The 16,667-nt window shown below is 34.1% G+C and overlaps 1 protein-coding gene across 1 annotated transcript; it reads right to left on the bottom strand.

The window, feature by feature from the left end:
• Positions 1–10,277: 10,277 nt before the first annotated feature.
• Positions 10,278–10,802, bottom strand: LOC107511406 (ferritin light chain-like). Its single transcript, XM_036227163.1, has one exon. It carries the CDS (start codon positions 10,800–10,802, stop codon positions 10,278–10,280), a length of 525 nt encoding a protein of 174 aa, XP_036083056.1.
• Between the last annotated feature and the right edge of the window lie 5,865 nt (positions 10,803–16,667).

Genomic DNA, 16,667 nt, shown 5'->3' with positions numbered 1-16,667 from the left:
CGATAAGTTGGACTTCATTAAAATTTGAAATCTCTGCTCTATGAAAGGCAGTGTGAGAAGCATTAAAAGACAAGTACAGATTGAGAGAAAATACTTACAAATCACATATCTGGCAAAGTGTTTATATCCTGAAGATACAATGAACACTTAAAAGTCAACAATAAGAAAACAAAAAATACAATTGAAAAATGGGCAAAAGATCTGAACAGAGACTTCATGAAAGAAGATGAACGGATGGTAAATAAGCATATAAAAAGATGCTCAAAATTATATGTCATTAAGGAATTAAAAATCAAAACAAGAATGAAATCTCACTACACACCTATTAGAATAACTACAATCCTAAAAACTGAACACACTAAATGCTGGTAAGGATGCGGAGCAATAAGAACTCTCATTGATTGCTGATGGGAATGTAAAATGATACAGCTATTTTGGAAGACAATTTGGCAGTGTCTTACAAAGTTAAACATACTCTTACGATATGATCTATCAACCATGCTTCTGCATATTTATTCAAATGAGATAAAAATATATGTCCACACAAAAACCTGCACACAAATATTTATAGCAGTTTTATCTAGAATAGCCAAAAATTGGAAGAAATTGAAAGAAGCTAGTCTGATAAGGCTACATATTTTATGAACCCAACTATATAATATTCTGGAAAAGGCAAAGCTGTAATAGAGACAATAAAACTTCAGTGATTACCAAGTGTTCAAGAGGAGCATGGGAGGGATGAACAGGTAAAGCACAGGAGATCTTTGGGCCAATAAAACTATTCTGTATGCTACAGTAATGGCGGACACATGACATTAAGCATTTATTAAAATTCATATGACTAGACATCAGAGTAAACCATATGCAAATTATGGACTTTAATTAATAATAATATGTCAACACTCTATCAATTATAACAAATACACCTCACTAATGCAAGTTGTTAATAAATGTACATGTGGGAAAGTAGAGGTATATGGGACTCTACTTTCTACCCAATTTTTCTGTATACCTAAAATTACTCTAAAAATAAAGTCTATTAGTACAAAAAAACCTAATACCTAAATGGTTTGTTGAAATACAGATTACTGAGCTCTTTCTCCAGAGTTTCTGATTTAGTTAGTTTTGGATAAGATTGCACAGTTGTATTTCTAACAAGCTACCGGGTGATTCTGATGTTGCTGGTCCCAAGATCACACTTAGAGAGCCGACACTTTAGACAAATTGGACATTGAAGACATTTAAACAGGGCTTTCACAACAGAAGAACATTTTTGGAAGGTAAATTTGGCAACAGTCCACAAAATAAATTGGGAGGGAAGTGATATTGGAAGCAGAAATTTTAAGTAATTCAATTCTGAATATCATTGGTGGAAATTAAGAGAGGTGATGGAAAGACTGGTACGGTGGTAGAATGGCACTCAATCTATCATGTGGGTATGGGATGTAAAAGGAAAGGAAGGAAATAGTTAAGTGAAGTTTTGGAGTGGGCATGTCTTGGGGAATGATTCTGCTATAAATTTGAAATAGGGAAGAGATACCGAGAGACAATTGGAGAGGAATTACTTTGAGACAGAGAAAATAAAAACTATATCTGCTAGTTTTTAACTTTTAATCACAATCACTCACTATAGATGTCTTTGCCCTTATATAAATATATGAACTACTAGCTTTTCAAAACTTACATTTAACTTCTATTACTTTCAGAAGAATTAAAATAGAAAGAGAACAGTTTTTAATAAAGCTAAAAGAGAAATCCTATATTCGATGATTTAACTATCCTTTATTAAATGTCATCAGAAAATCACTGTCTGAAACACTATTTTTTTTCCTTAAAGTCAAAGTTGAACTTTCCAATAGATGAAAAGGAAGCATTGTTATTTAACTGCCTAATGTGTGTTGGTCCATTTCTCTCCAACTTGACTGCAAAATCCTACATGGCTTCTTGGTGAGGGCTATATTTAATTTTGCATTTGGTGTTATTGTTGTTAAATCTGTCTGGCAAGTGCAGTGCTGTGAGCATATCAGTTACTATATGTGGTTGGTTAAAATAAAAAAAATGATTAACAAGAGCTGTCACTAATCTTTTAATAACCACCCAGTGCTTGAATACTGAAACTAAACCTTCAACTTTCTATACTGCTTAATTTCTCCAACTCATTTTCTTCAAATAATTGTGACAATTGTGTGTTATCCTCTTTTCATGATTTGGAGTCTGCTCAGTTTCTATAAATTTTCTATACAACATGGATATGAGGGCACATCCCAGTGTCCTAATAAAGGCCTAATTAATGTCCAGTAAGGGTTACAGATGTCCACCTATGTTCATAATCAACTAAATTGAATTATCACTTTATGTTGCACCTAAGTGATTCATTTTAGCTCATTTTCTAATGATTAAAACCTGGTCTAGATTTACCTGAGATCTAGAGATATAAGATTATAATTGATGCCCAGTAGTTCCCGTCCAAGGGAAGGGACACCCCTACACATGTAAACACATTTCTCTGGAGTTAATCTAATCATTTCAAAATTTTCTTGTGTAGTATAATTTTCAATATACTTTTAGAGTGCCTCACTTGACAATTGCAACTATCTACATAGTAAGAAAGAATGAGTGTTCTCTCATTTTCATCATGCAGAAGAAATTGAACAGCGACAAGATTCATTGTTTACCCAATTTTATAAAACTAGTGCTGACTGTAAAACCAGAATTCCATACTCCAGTGTTCTTTGTGGTCTACTATGATGTCTTCACATGTTGGGTAGTAGTCCAGGACTGTCAGATGCAGTAGGATCTTGGTAAAGCTGGCTGCTTGTTTATGTCATTAGAGTTACTGAATGGTGAATGGATCAATTTAATTTATGTCTCACTTTAATTTATGTGTCCAAGGGCCACTGTAGTGATTAATCATAAGGGAAAGAACATGTTACTTTAACTTTGGCAAAATACATTACACACAGTTTATAATCCTCGGGACCTAGATCACATTTTATGTCTCAAATGCCTTTACTTTTAATCATTCCTTTCAAAGCTTTACTTTCCTCATGATTCTTGTATCACTTGTCTTTATACATGTAATCTGTTTTTCTAATAAATTAGTTTAAATCTGTCACAGTTGGGTCTTCTTTCATTTTTTTTCCAGAGAAAATTAAATTTTTGACTTCAATGTCACACATCTCTCAACTACATATTTTTATGACTACCTATATCTTATTTTATTACCTACTAAAATGCACCAATGGAGTGACATGAGAGCAGCATCAAATTAAAATTCTACAGGATGGATACAACCAATATTAAACAAGGTCAAGGGACTTGGATTTGCTGGATTTGTTGCATATGTCACATTTAGCCTCTAAAGTTGTTTTATTTCCAGTATTCATGAGCATTAAGCTGGTCATAGAGGAAAACAATGGAGATTTATTGTCATTTTTCATATTTTCCCAAGACATGATGTCATGCCAACTAATCCCATTTGCCTTTTGAGATTTTGAGATGTGGCATGGATGTTGTAAGCTCTGAGTTTCCTTCTCCATCACAGTACTACCAAGACTAGTACACTATGTAGGTTCCTAGAAAATCGGGCATGTTCAGTGATAAAAATGGATGGGGCAGAAGCACAAAGTTCAAAAACCTATACATAAGTCACTAGTGTATTATACAATAAAAAGATAAACCCATTAACATTAGAATGTAGGTAATGTATCTGTCCTTGAGTTCAACTCTTTAGGACTTAACATTTAAGGTATATCTGTTAAATTCTTCTCGCATTAGAAAATAACAAACATTCCTTAGATACCATCTTAAGTCTTAAGGAGTTGAATTGAGGAATAGATATAAAACAGCAACATGAAGGGGGCAGGCATCATTGATTTGTTCAGTTTAAAAATAGTAAGTTTTATAAACGAAGAAGCAACATGAAAAAAAGTCACTCTGGTCAGGAAAAGTGGGGAACTTCTAGAGAAAGTAAATGTAATAATTTTAGTAGTTTTCATGTTAAGGGTATTATGGATATTTCACCAAGAATTATATCTTCTTTATCTAACTACCTCAGTACTGCATTGAATCTAGATCTCTGATTTGCCAATATTTTCTTATATATTAAAGCATCAAAATGCAAGAGTTTAGAATACAACCAATTTAAAATCATTGAGATTCTGAAGTTTAGCCTCCACAGCATGTTTATAGAGGCTGGATAACAGCTACTTCAACAGCTGCCAATATGTAATGACTTGAAATGAAGCAAGTATAAGTTTCCCTATATAGAAGATGTGTCTGAGACTTACTGAAATATGAACTTAACCAATAAGAAGTTTCTGGAAAATACCTAAAAGCAAATACTATAGACAAATCAAGCTACCCTGTGGTAACTGATAATCAAATTAGTTTAAAGTAATTAGTAAAAAAAAAAATCTGTAACCTTTATCTTGACATGTATAAATTGTTACATTCTGATCAGTGGTTTACTATGTGTTTGGAGCCGTTTGATTAGAATGAGAGAATGGCATGTATTCAACACATCTATACTTTGGGTCTAGAAAATATTTCCCCTGTCTTTTCTTTTCTTACTCCTATGCTGAGCTTCTCTCTCTCTCTCTCTCTCTCTCTCTCTCTCTCTCTCTCTCTCTCTCCCCACTCATCTACATTCCTTTCTTTCATAAATGAAAATAGGCTACATTTTGCTGCAGTAACAAATAAACTCTGAAATCTCAGTGGTATAATAAAATAAAGATTTTTTTGCTTCCTTATATCACACACTAACATGGGTAGAGTGATTCACCTGGGATATAGACATAGGAGTGATTTTTAAGGATCCATGTTGCTTCCATCCTGTGGCTAAACTGTTTAAAGCATATGACTTCCAGGACTGCCATGGTAGATGGAAGAGAGAATGTAGATGAATTGTACAGGTAGTTTTATGGCCAGGCCTGGTAGTGACACTTAACACTAACTTAGGCTGGTAAGGAGGATGGGAAATATAGTCTTATCAAAAATAAGAAATTGAAGGTGAAAGAGAAGTTAGATGGGGTAAAAGGGGTCAAATATGTGGAGACAGAAAGAAATTTAACTATGGGAGGTGAACACACAATGTAAGATATATATATATATATATATATATATATATATATATATATATCTTACTGTTAAAATGTACAACTACGAAACTTACTGGATTTTGTTAACCAATGTCACCATAAAAAAAGAACAAGAAATTGAAATAAAATTTAATGAACACATAGCATTTTCTCTGACACAGTATTCATTCACCCATGGATTTGCTTTGCTTCTCAGTAATTTAGCCCTATCACACCAGATGATAATATATATTCTATCCTGTCTTTTCTACTAACCTTGTGAAAATTAGTAACAAAGAATTTAGCACTTTGTAGATTTATATATGAATGTATATATGAAAAAATATAGAATGAATATAAACATTTTAAATTCATTCTCATTGTAATACTACATCTTGGTTTCTTTATTCAGGTTTTTGCCTTTGTTTTCAATATTAATACAAAAATTAATCATTGGTATCATGTAATTTCTTTGGAACAGAAAAATATCATTTTTAGTACCTATGATTATAAGTATTGGGAATGAGAGATAATAATTCTTCATTAGTTATGTTATACATATATCCCATAAAGAAGGGAAAATTCTTGTCCGTATTCTATCTACTTCCTAGTAATCACCTACATACCTACACACTTAAACTTGTATCAAAACCATGGTATTAGACAAATTACTCAGTATCTGAGCCATTTAATGGGTCATATTTTATTGGCAGTAAGATCGATAGGGCCTGATAAGGTAAATAAAGAAACAATATCGTATAAGAACAAAAACAGTATAAATTACAATATTTGTCAACTCCTATAAGTTAGTTTGAGTAGCCTTGTAAAGAAGGCAAAAGTTATATGGACATAGGCATTTGGAAAACTGTAAGTGTTGTTGTGTAAATATTGTCCTGGGATCAGTATAACTAGAAAATACTGTATATAGTTGATTGACAGAAATGATACAAAGAAGATCCTATGATGTTCAAAGATGAGCCAATGAAATAACAAGAATTTAGATAACTAGAATGATATTCTCAACAAAGATTAAACTATGGATGCTCAGCTCCTGGTCACTATGGCTGCAACTTGGTATTATATTCCTATTACAATGAGAAAATCCACATGCTGGTGATAGTAAAGTAGCCAATTCCATAGTTTCCACTTGGAGGGTTCTTTGGGGGAAGAGGAGATTTGAGAAATAAAGAGAGAGATTATAGGGAGATGGTTTGGGGTTATAAACAAAAGGCAATGTAAAAAGTTTGCGGGCTTAGCAATTTCTTAAGCCCAGCACATTTTTCTCTCTCTAATCTGATAAACATCTAAATGAATTAAATATCCTGTTTCACAAGTACTCAACCCTTCCACCTAGTAGGCATTGTTGCATGAAAAGTATTCACGCCAACTCTATCTTTGAGTTATATCCTGAACATTTTGCCACATTCATAACCTACGTAAGGACAACATTAGGCTACATCATCATTATCTTTCACCTGGACTATTGCAGGAATTACAAGTGGTTCCTCTGATCTCTCTCCAGCTCCCAGTTAGCTCCTTTTAAAATTTAAATTATGACATGACACTCCTCCACTTAAAACTCTTTGGTGACTTCACTTCTCAGTGAGCATAACAATTTTAAAGACTTCATCTTGGTTTAAAAGTTTCTATATGATTCAATATCTTCTAACCTATTTGAAGTTACTTTCTACTTTATTCATATATCACTGTACTTAAGCCATACTGGCCTCACGTGGCCTGCCTCAAACACTCTAATAATAGGCTGACCTCAGGATGTCTATACCGGCTGTTCACTTTACTTGTAATATTCTTCCCTCATATACTTACATAACTCACATTCCCACTTATATTACAATCTCTGCTTAAATAACTTATCAAAGAAGCTATTTGTGACCATACTATATAAAATACTAACTCATTACTGGCAGTCTCCATCACACTATTCTGCTTTATTGTGCTTCATTTTCAGCAATTACCACCACTTGATATATTGCATTTTATGTAATTTTATTGTATTTATATTTGCCTTTCCTATATAGAACATAAGCTGTATAAGAATAGAAATTTTGAGTGTTTTCTTTACCCTTTATCGTTATAGCCAAGAAAAGATGTAGCACATAAAAGACATTCAATAAATATCTGTTAAGAACATAAATATGTAAAAGGAAAGAATGACGGAAGAGGCAAAGCTTATTTTCCTGACGTGACGATGTTTAGGTTATCTATTGCTACATAGCAAACTATACCAAAATTTAGTGTATTAAAACCACAATAATTTTATTATCTCACAAATTTGTGTGTCAGAAATTCAAACAGGGCCAATGATGTTTACAGAATCCTCTCAGTGGTGTTTAGTTGGTAGATGGCCTGGTCTGCTGAAATCGCATCACTAACATGTCTATTACTTTGACGTGGATAGAATGCTGGGCTCAGTGGATTCTGTCAACTGGAATACCTAGACATGGCCTATCTAACCTGACATTCCCTGAGTAGTCAGTCTTCACATGTGGAAGCTCGGGGCTTCAAGAGCAAGTGTTCCATCATATAAGGAGGAAGTTAAGTGGCCCTTCTATAAATTAGCCTCAGAAACACACAGCATCATTTCCACCATACCTATATTGGTTGAAGCTTCACAAACCAATCTAGATTCAAGGGAAGGGTACATATATTCTACTTCACAACAAACAGGATGTCAATTTGTGTCTATGTTTGATTTTTTATTAAGATATAATTGACATATAACATATTAGTTTTAGGGGAGCAACACAATGATTTGACATTTGTGTGTATATTACAAAATGATCACCGTAAGTTTAGTTAACATCTATCACCATAGTTTTATTTTTTTCTTCTGATGAGGGCTTTTAAGATTTACTTTCTTACAACTTTCAAATTTACAATACAGTATTTCAACCGTAGTCATTAATGATGTACATTACATCCTCATGACTTATTTATTTTATAACTGAAAGTTTATATCTTTTGACCCTCTTCACATATTTCACTCCCCTCCAATTACATCTGCCCCCACCTCTGGCAACCACCAATCTGTTCTCTGTATCTGTGAGCTCATTTTTTTTTGTTTTTGTTTTGCTTTGTTTTGTTTTGTTTTAGATACCACATATAAGTGAGATAGTACAGTATTTGTCTTTCTCTGTCTGATTGATTTCACTTAGCATAATGCTCTCAAGGTCCATCCATGTCATTGCAAATGGCAAGATTTTCTTCTTTTTATTGTATAAATATTACTCCATTATATTATCCATTCATCCATCAACTGACACATAGGTTGCTTCCACGTCTTGGCTATTGTAAATAATGCTCCAGTGAACATGAGAATGCATATCTTTTTGAAGTAGCATTTTCATTTTTTTGGATAAATATCTAGAAGATCCACACTGTTTTTCAAAGTGGTTACACCAATTTACAATCTCACCAATAGTGCACAAGTGTTATTTCTTCTCCATATCCTTGCCAACATTTTTTATCTCTGTCTTTTTTATAATAGCCATTCTAACAAGTATGAGGTGATATCTCATTGTGGTTTTGATTTGAATTTCCCTGATGATTAGTGATGTTGAGCACCTTTTCATGTACCTGCTGTATATCTGTATATCTTCCTTGGAAAAATGTCTATTTAGATTCTCTGCCCATTTTTTAATCAGATTGTTTCTTTTATTTTTTCTTTTGTCATTGAGTTATATGAGTTCCTTATGTATTGGGAGTATTAGTCCCTTAATGGATATATGGTTAGTAAATATTTTCTCCCATTTGGTAGGTTGCCTTTTTATGTTGTTGATGGTCTCCTTTGCTCTGCAGAAGATTTTAACTTAATATAATTCTACTTGTTTATTTTTGCTTTTGTATCCTTTGATTTTGGTGTCAAATCCAAAAAAAAAAAAAAAAATCATCGCCAGGACCGATGTCAAAGAGCTAACCACCTATGTTTTCTTCTAGGAATTTTATGGTTTTAGGTCTTATGTTCAAGTCTTTACCCTATTTTTAGTTAATTTTTGTGTATGGTGTAAGATAGTGGTCCAGCTTTACTCTTTTGTGAAACTGTCCAGTTTTCCAAACACCATTTAATGAAGAGACTATTCTTTCCCCAATGTATATTCTTGGCTCCTTTGTTGTAAATTAATTGACCACATATGTGCAGGTTTACTTCTGGGCTCTCTACTCTGTTTCATTGATCTGTCTGTTTTTATGCCCATACAATACTGTTTTGATTTTCATAGCTTTGAGGTGTAGTTTGAAATCAAGGACTATGACGACTCCAGCTCTGTTCCTCTTTCTTAAGATTGCTTAGCTATTTGGTATCTTTTGTAGTTTCATCCAAATTTTAGAATTTTTGTTCTATTTCTGTGAAAAAAAAATTGCAATTTTGATAGATTGCACTGAATTGTGGCTGCTTTAAAACCCTTGCAGATGGATTTTGTCAATTGTTTTGGATTATGAATTGTTTTTGTCACCTGCTGTCTGAAGAGACTGAGTTTATCCAAGTGGATAAATAAGTAGCCAGAAATACGCAAAAAATTATTGAGCTCTAATATGCTGCCTTTATCTTATACTTTACATTTTCCGTGTGCCAATCTGTCTTATATCCCTAAAGGGTAAACTGTTCTGTCTCATTATCTCATTGAGTAAAGTGACCTGAGTCAGGTTGGAAGTGTGGAGTGAGATTTGAAAAGGTTGTATGATAGAAAGCCTTACCTTGGTTTCTAAGCCTAAGGCACATGTACCCATGCAGATTACCAGAGAAATGCTACATTACAGAGTTTTTACCTTGCTATCAATAAAATAGTACATTTTAAACTTGGCTATTGTATTTATTATCATCACCATCATTATCACTGTTGGTAGACATTCATCTGTCAGGAACTCTTAGAGGGGAGGTCAGTGGTAAGATTTGCTCACCAAAGTCCCACCGAATCTTTAACCAGTACTCTGAGTACTATGAAAAAAACTATTACTTTGCACATGATAATTATTAATTAAACTTTATCAAGATTTTTTCTATTATTATATAGTTTTTTTCCCCTGCAAAAAGCTTTATTGTTTCAATTTGGTCCAAGGCATGGTAGAGGGTTCCAGGATGGTTAGAAGGCTGCCTATTGGTTGCAGGGTCAGGCTCAGGCACAAGGCCAACACCAGGGGGATGCAGAGGGGACCCTCAGAAGCCTCTGGGCTCCAAGGCTCCTAGTTATGCTTAAGGTTGAGTCTTTCCAAGAGATACTTGTCCAGCCCAGCCTGGGAGTCAGCCAGTCTGCAGAGGTCAGTCAGGTGGTCACCCATCTTCTTGATGAGTTTCACCTCCTGATCTAGGAAGTGGCTCTCCACGAAGTCACAGAAGTGTGGGTCTGTGTGGGAAAAACCCAGGGCATGCAGATCCAAAAGGACCTGGTTAAGGTTCCTCCCCATGACCATGGCGACATCTATGCCATCCTGAATTTTACCCCACTCATCTTGAGAAGGATTCTGCAGGTCCTGGAAGAGGGCACGGCTGCCACGCTGGTTTTGTATCTTCAAGAGACTTTTGGCACCCTTGTATTTCTCCTCGACCAACTCACAGAAGTGACCCACGCCCTCCAGAGCCACATTGTTGCGCTCAAAATACAAGCCCAGAGAGAGGTAGGTGTGGAAGACCTGCAGATGCAGGTTGACTAGGCGTTTGACTGAGTCCTCCACCTCGGTGGAATAATTCCGACGGTTTTGAGAGCTCATAGTTGTTCGGCAATAAAGAATTAAGCTCAAAACACAGTGTTAGCTGGTCTCAAAGGCCAAGGATAGTCGAGAAGGTTCTGAAGGTTGCGCCTGGAAAAGAGGCTGGAGGGTGGTGGAAGGCTGGAAGAAGGGGCGTCCCTGGGTCTGTTCCGTCCAAACACTGTTGAAGCAAAAGACAGATCCGGGGCACCACCGAGGGCACTGGATATTATAATATAGTTTTAATAAATAATTGTGTCATGATTTAAATACTCTAAATATTGAGTGTATTTAAATACTATAATATTGTTATGATTTAAGTATGGTAAATATTGAATATAATTTATGAAAAAATCATGAGACTTTTTATGAAATAATGCCTACTTAATAATGATTAAAATATGAAAACAATATTTAGATTAGATGTTCCTTCTAGTTCCAGCTTTGCTGTTGAAGTGGTAACTTTCAACTTATTTTACTTCTCTATGAAACTTTGCTTTCTTAAGTGAAAATAATAATCTCTAGGGTCATACTCCCCAAGCGACATGGCACTATGCTATAGACATATGATAATTCAATAAATACTTCTCAGTATGACTTATGTTAAGTTTTTTGGAACAAAATCACTAATGATGAATTTCCATTGTCGGTAGTACCTTCAGGACAATGGTTAATATTTAATCCTTATTTTTTTTCATATAAAGATAAACCTGTAATTCTCTATTCTTGAAAAGGAAAATGAATTCTAGTACTTTGAAAATTACAAAATACTAATTTTTTTCCAAGTCGCATCATAAAATTGACAAGGCTGTCATTTAGTTCATATAATGTCTTTTTTATTTATGTTTTTCATTCAAACTCTACTACCCAGTTATTTGGTGAGGTCTCACTGAGAATCAATGACATAGATTCTATTATTGAACATCTATATATACTGCATATTAAGATCTCAGCAGTCTGGATAAATAAATAAATCAGACTTCTTTTACATATATAAATTGATTTGTTTTTTATCTTAAGACAAATTCATGTAAGAACTTACCTCCCCACCCCTCTTATGGGTTGAATTTTGACCCTCAGAAAGATAGTTCAAGTCCTAATCCCTAGCACTTGTGTGTGACCTTATTTAGAAATAAACTCTTTGCATATATATTCAGGTTAATATGCAGCCATACTCAGTTAGGGTGAGTCCTATTCCAATGACTGGTGTCCTTATACGAGAGAGGGAAATTTGGACAAAGAAACATGCAGAGAGAATATCATGTGACAATGGAGGCAGAAATTGAAGGCATGCAGCTGCAAACCAAGGAACTCCAAGGATTGCTAGTAGTCACCAGAAGCTGAAAGAGAGCAAGGAAGGATTCTTCCTAAGAGCTTCAGAGGGAGCATAGTCCTGCCAACCCTTGATTTCAGACTTGTAGCCTCCAGAACTGTGACAGGATAAATTTCTGTTGTTTTAAGACATCTAGTTTGGGGTAACTCTTATGGTAGCCTTAGGACATTAATACATTCTTCTAATTATTCTCTAATTAATTCTGATCCACCACACTCTTGCCTTGCTACTGCTATCTTTTATCTGAGTAAAGTCATCCTTTCTATGTGTTCACTTCTGCTAATACTAGTGTCCAATCATCAGTAGCCTATATTGTCAGTATTTACAGTTTGCTGCTATGTGAGATGAGGAGTCTATCCCTAAGTCCTTCTAGCAATCCAATTCCTTCACATTTCCTTGTCTGCAGGAAATAAATAACTCAAACAAGGGACCACGCACCAATTCACATAGTGAATTTTAAATCCATGTAAAGCCAATCACATGTTCACTGCCTATACAACTTTGGGAAAACCACAGGATTTTAAATTTATTTCCGAAGATGGTGCAGGCTTTGCATTTGTAAAACTAAAAGATCCCTTCAGATGTTTATATTTTTCCCCAAACAATGGAACAATCAGCCTTCAATTCCTGCGACTCTGAAAACTCAATTGCAGCTTTGAAATGGTAGTTTTTCATTTCGAATAAAAAGGTTTAAGAAAACAGTACCACAACAACCTTATAGCTGAATTTCATATCTTGGCCAGATAGAGTTATTATCCCAGTTTGCTGTGATCTAAAATAATGTTTAGGTTATACATCTAGGTCTAAAATGTGCCTTTAATTCAACAGAAGCTATAGATTTTCTTTAACAGCTGGGGATAAAGACTTGGATAATTTCAGTGGTGTATTTATGTGAGATCTTCTGTGGTTGCTGGTATAGCTAACCAGGGTCCCTTTCGTCCCACCTAGTTCACTGTTGGTGGACCCAGATATTTGCAGATAGTGTGCAGTATATACTACTGGGACAGATGAGTTAATAACCTTTTGGGTTGTTGCCAATTTATATCAACTCCTCCCATCAGTCACCTTTACACACTACTATTTTTAAACTCCTAGAATAACTTACAAAGTACAACATAATAGTAACCATAGATATACAGGACACATACATGCCATATTTAGTTATTCAACTCTGATAGTGCAGTATTGAAATTAGTATTTGAAATTTTTCCTGATAAATTACCCTTAATAGAGTTAGAAATAAAACTTTTAAAAATGTGGGTAACGATTTAAAGGATTTCTGGAGTCAAGATAGATAATACAGCATGATTCACATAACTCCAAATAAAAATTTGAAAAGAAAGTCCTTCAGATTTTCTTTGCAGCATAGCATGACTGCCCTTGAGCTGAGGCTGTTTGAACAGCAGTTACACATCTATTTCTGTGTCAATATAAGCATTATCAATGTGAAGAATGTAAATACCTGCCTGAATATTCGAATACTGGTAAAATAAAACCAGATATTTTCTTGTTTTTATTTCAACATTTGTTGTGTAAAGTTTATAAAAATTCACCCAACAACTTATTTGCAGAGGGTACCCATTACTGAATAGGATGGTTTTACATATTATGAGTTGAAATGCATTGTAAAATCAGTTTGGTAGTTTGTAGCCAGTATTTACTTTAAAATGAAATAGGACGGGGCACAATACAATAGGAAGCATTAGCATGCCTTATAAAGAAAAGGGTAATTATAGTTTTGTGAGACTTTTAATTCAGTTTTATACGTGTGTGTGTGTGTGTGTGTATGTTCGTGTGTTCTATTGTGCATTATATGAAATAAAATGTATTTCCTACAGTAATTTATAGTCATAAATATTTGAAAGTAACTTCAAGTCCATAGTAGTATCTTGAAATATCCCAAAGGATCTTACTCGGATTACTTGTTTACAAAAAAAAATAAAAAATCAAACACTTATTTATTAGACTCTGCCCATTTATTTCTCCTTTAATTAAAGACAACTTTTTTATGTTACAATATTATCAGATTCATTTTAAATTCATTACTGCATTAATACAATAAAAATAAAACAGTATATATTTTTTGTACTTACCCCATTAGGCTAAGTGTGTGTGTGTGTGTGTGTGTGTGTGTGTGTGTGTATTAAATTTAGTAAGAATTTGTATCTAAAGTGGAATTATGTGTTTTGATTTTTTTTCGCATTTTTAAGCATTCAATTATAAGTAAAAGACTAAGAGGTTTATACTTAAATTTGAATAATATAAAAAGTTCTTTGGGTAATAAAGTTACAACTGAGCCCAAAGCCTGTGCTTCAAATATGCTATACTCTTTCATAATATCTAGGAAAAAACTTGTAATTGAAACTCATAACATCTGACTCATCTTATTTAATAGAGTGCATACAATAAACCTCAAAAAGATACTACATCTCTTCTTGGAATAGCACCGTGATCTTTATACTCTCAGGATTTCTGGAAGCATAAATTTCAGAGGTTTCTCAAATGCCTATGAATTATAAACCTAAGAGAAAGACCAATCCAGAAATGCAATTAAAACTACTTTGGATCCAAATAAGGATAAGACACTTAGATTAAACTGATGAGATGTACAATTGGTTTCACTAGAATACCTGAAGCTTATCCTTAAATAAACTTCCCTATATTTTAAAAATGCAAATCAAGTCATGGCATCATTCTTTGTTCTTGGCGTCTCCACCCCTTTCCTAAATTTGAAAGCCTTCAATGGCTTTCCAGTGCTTTTAGGATCTAGACGAACTCCCTTAACTCTTGAATACCTCTCTGGCCCCATCTCCCTCTATCTTAGTCCTTACCTCATTCCCTCCCCTCTCCTAGACTGGCCTCTATTTATTTTTTTCTTATAGCCATGGGCTAGGCCATGTTCCAAGATATGCCCCACTGTCCAGCTGAACCTTGGAACACTTGTTCTTTCATTCATTCATTGATTCTTTCATCCATCCACCAATCATCCGTCTGTTCAATAATTTATTATTTATATTTTTTATTACCTAAAGGAATATCTATTACCTTTATTATACTTATGTAGCTGACATTCTGTGGTGGGTCAAGGGAGACAGAAAATAATCAGATTAAGTAAAATGTGTAGTTTGTCAGAGATTGTAAGTTTTATGGAGAAACATAAAGTAGGCAAGAGTGATGGGGACTCTTGGTCAGTAAGGTGGGTGATATCAATTTTAAACAGGCAGGTCACAGACAGCATCAATGAAAAAGTGAGCAAATGTCTGAAGGAGATGAGGGAACAAGACATAAAGTTATGTAAGTGGAAGTATCTTCCAGACAGGTAAAATAGCAAGTGTGAAAGTCCTGAGGTTTGTATGTATTGAGAGTATTTTAAAAACAACAAGAATGACTGGATTGGGTGAGCAAGAATGGGAGTAGTAGGAGATTAGTTTAGAGAGAAAGGGAGAAGTCAGAGAGCTGAATATGTGACTCATACAGGCCATTGTGTAAATTTACACTTGGCTTTTATTTAAAATGAAATAAGAGGCCATTAAACATTTTGAATAGAGGAGTATCTTTATCTGCCTTATTTTTAATTAATTAATTAATTAATTAAAGTTTATTGTCTAAAAATACATTCTTCTGGTTGATATTTCGAGAATAGTCTATAGTGGGGCTAAATGTTGAAGAAGGGGTACTCCATGACACTTCTAAAACTTTTTGAATTGATACTCATTGAGAAAATTTTTTTCATTGAAATTCAGGATATACACACACATATGTGCACATGTACAGATAGATATATATGTATATATGTCCACATATATATATATAAATAAAACTGAAATATTTTTTTACAAAACAGTATTTGCTCTTTCTATACATTATACAATTCAATATTTTCTATTCTATTATTTTCTATTTCCCATTGTTTTACTGCTGTTTACAAAGCACAAAATATGTTAATTTTATGACTCATTAATGGGTCATAACCCCAAAACATATAAAGGGTATAAAACAAGTCAGGAGAATGATAGTGATAGCTTGAATCAGGGAAGCAGCTTTGGAAGTAGGGAGATGTAGTTGGATTCTGGATATATTTTAAAGATGAGGTGTGAGAGAGAAAGTGAGGATGAATGAATAATATTAAATATTGTGACCTGAGAGACTGGAATGCTGGTATGGCTATTTACAGTAATGGGAAAGGCATTTGGAAGAGCAGATCTGATGAAAGTAAGTAGGAAAGATGAAGACCCATGTTTTGGACACATTGACATTGGAATGTGTATTTTGTATTCAGAGGGGGACTATGAATAGGCCAATAGAAAGGACTTTAAAAGAGAGCTCCTTCTATTTTTATCTCTTATCTACAGATCTCAAGAGAATCATTTCTTCCTCAGAGAAGTTCTCCCTTCCCTCTCCAAAGAATTCAGGTGTTGCTCTTATAGGAACTGAAGCAATAAGTATCTCACCTTGCTTGACACAGTTGCAAGTTTATATCTGTTTATGTGATTATTTGATCAATGCTTTTCCATCTTCCTAAAAAGAATGAATGTTCCTCTAAGACAAAAATA

This window comes from Rousettus aegyptiacus, unplaced genomic scaffold, assembly GCF_014176215.1.
Source record: "Rousettus aegyptiacus isolate mRouAeg1 unplaced genomic scaffold, mRouAeg1.p scaffold_m13_p_9, whole genome shotgun sequence".
NCBI classification, from domain to species: Eukaryota; Metazoa; Chordata; class Mammalia; order Chiroptera; family Pteropodidae; genus Rousettus; species Rousettus aegyptiacus.
This window is presented reverse-complemented; position numbering and strand designations above follow the sequence as displayed.

Bases quoted from the DNA above. Each gene is read 5' to 3' on its own strand.
- LOC107511406 (XM_036227163.1), bottom strand. From the start codon at position 10,802: ATGAGCTCTCAAAACCGTCGGAATTATTCCACCGAGGTGGAGGACTCA.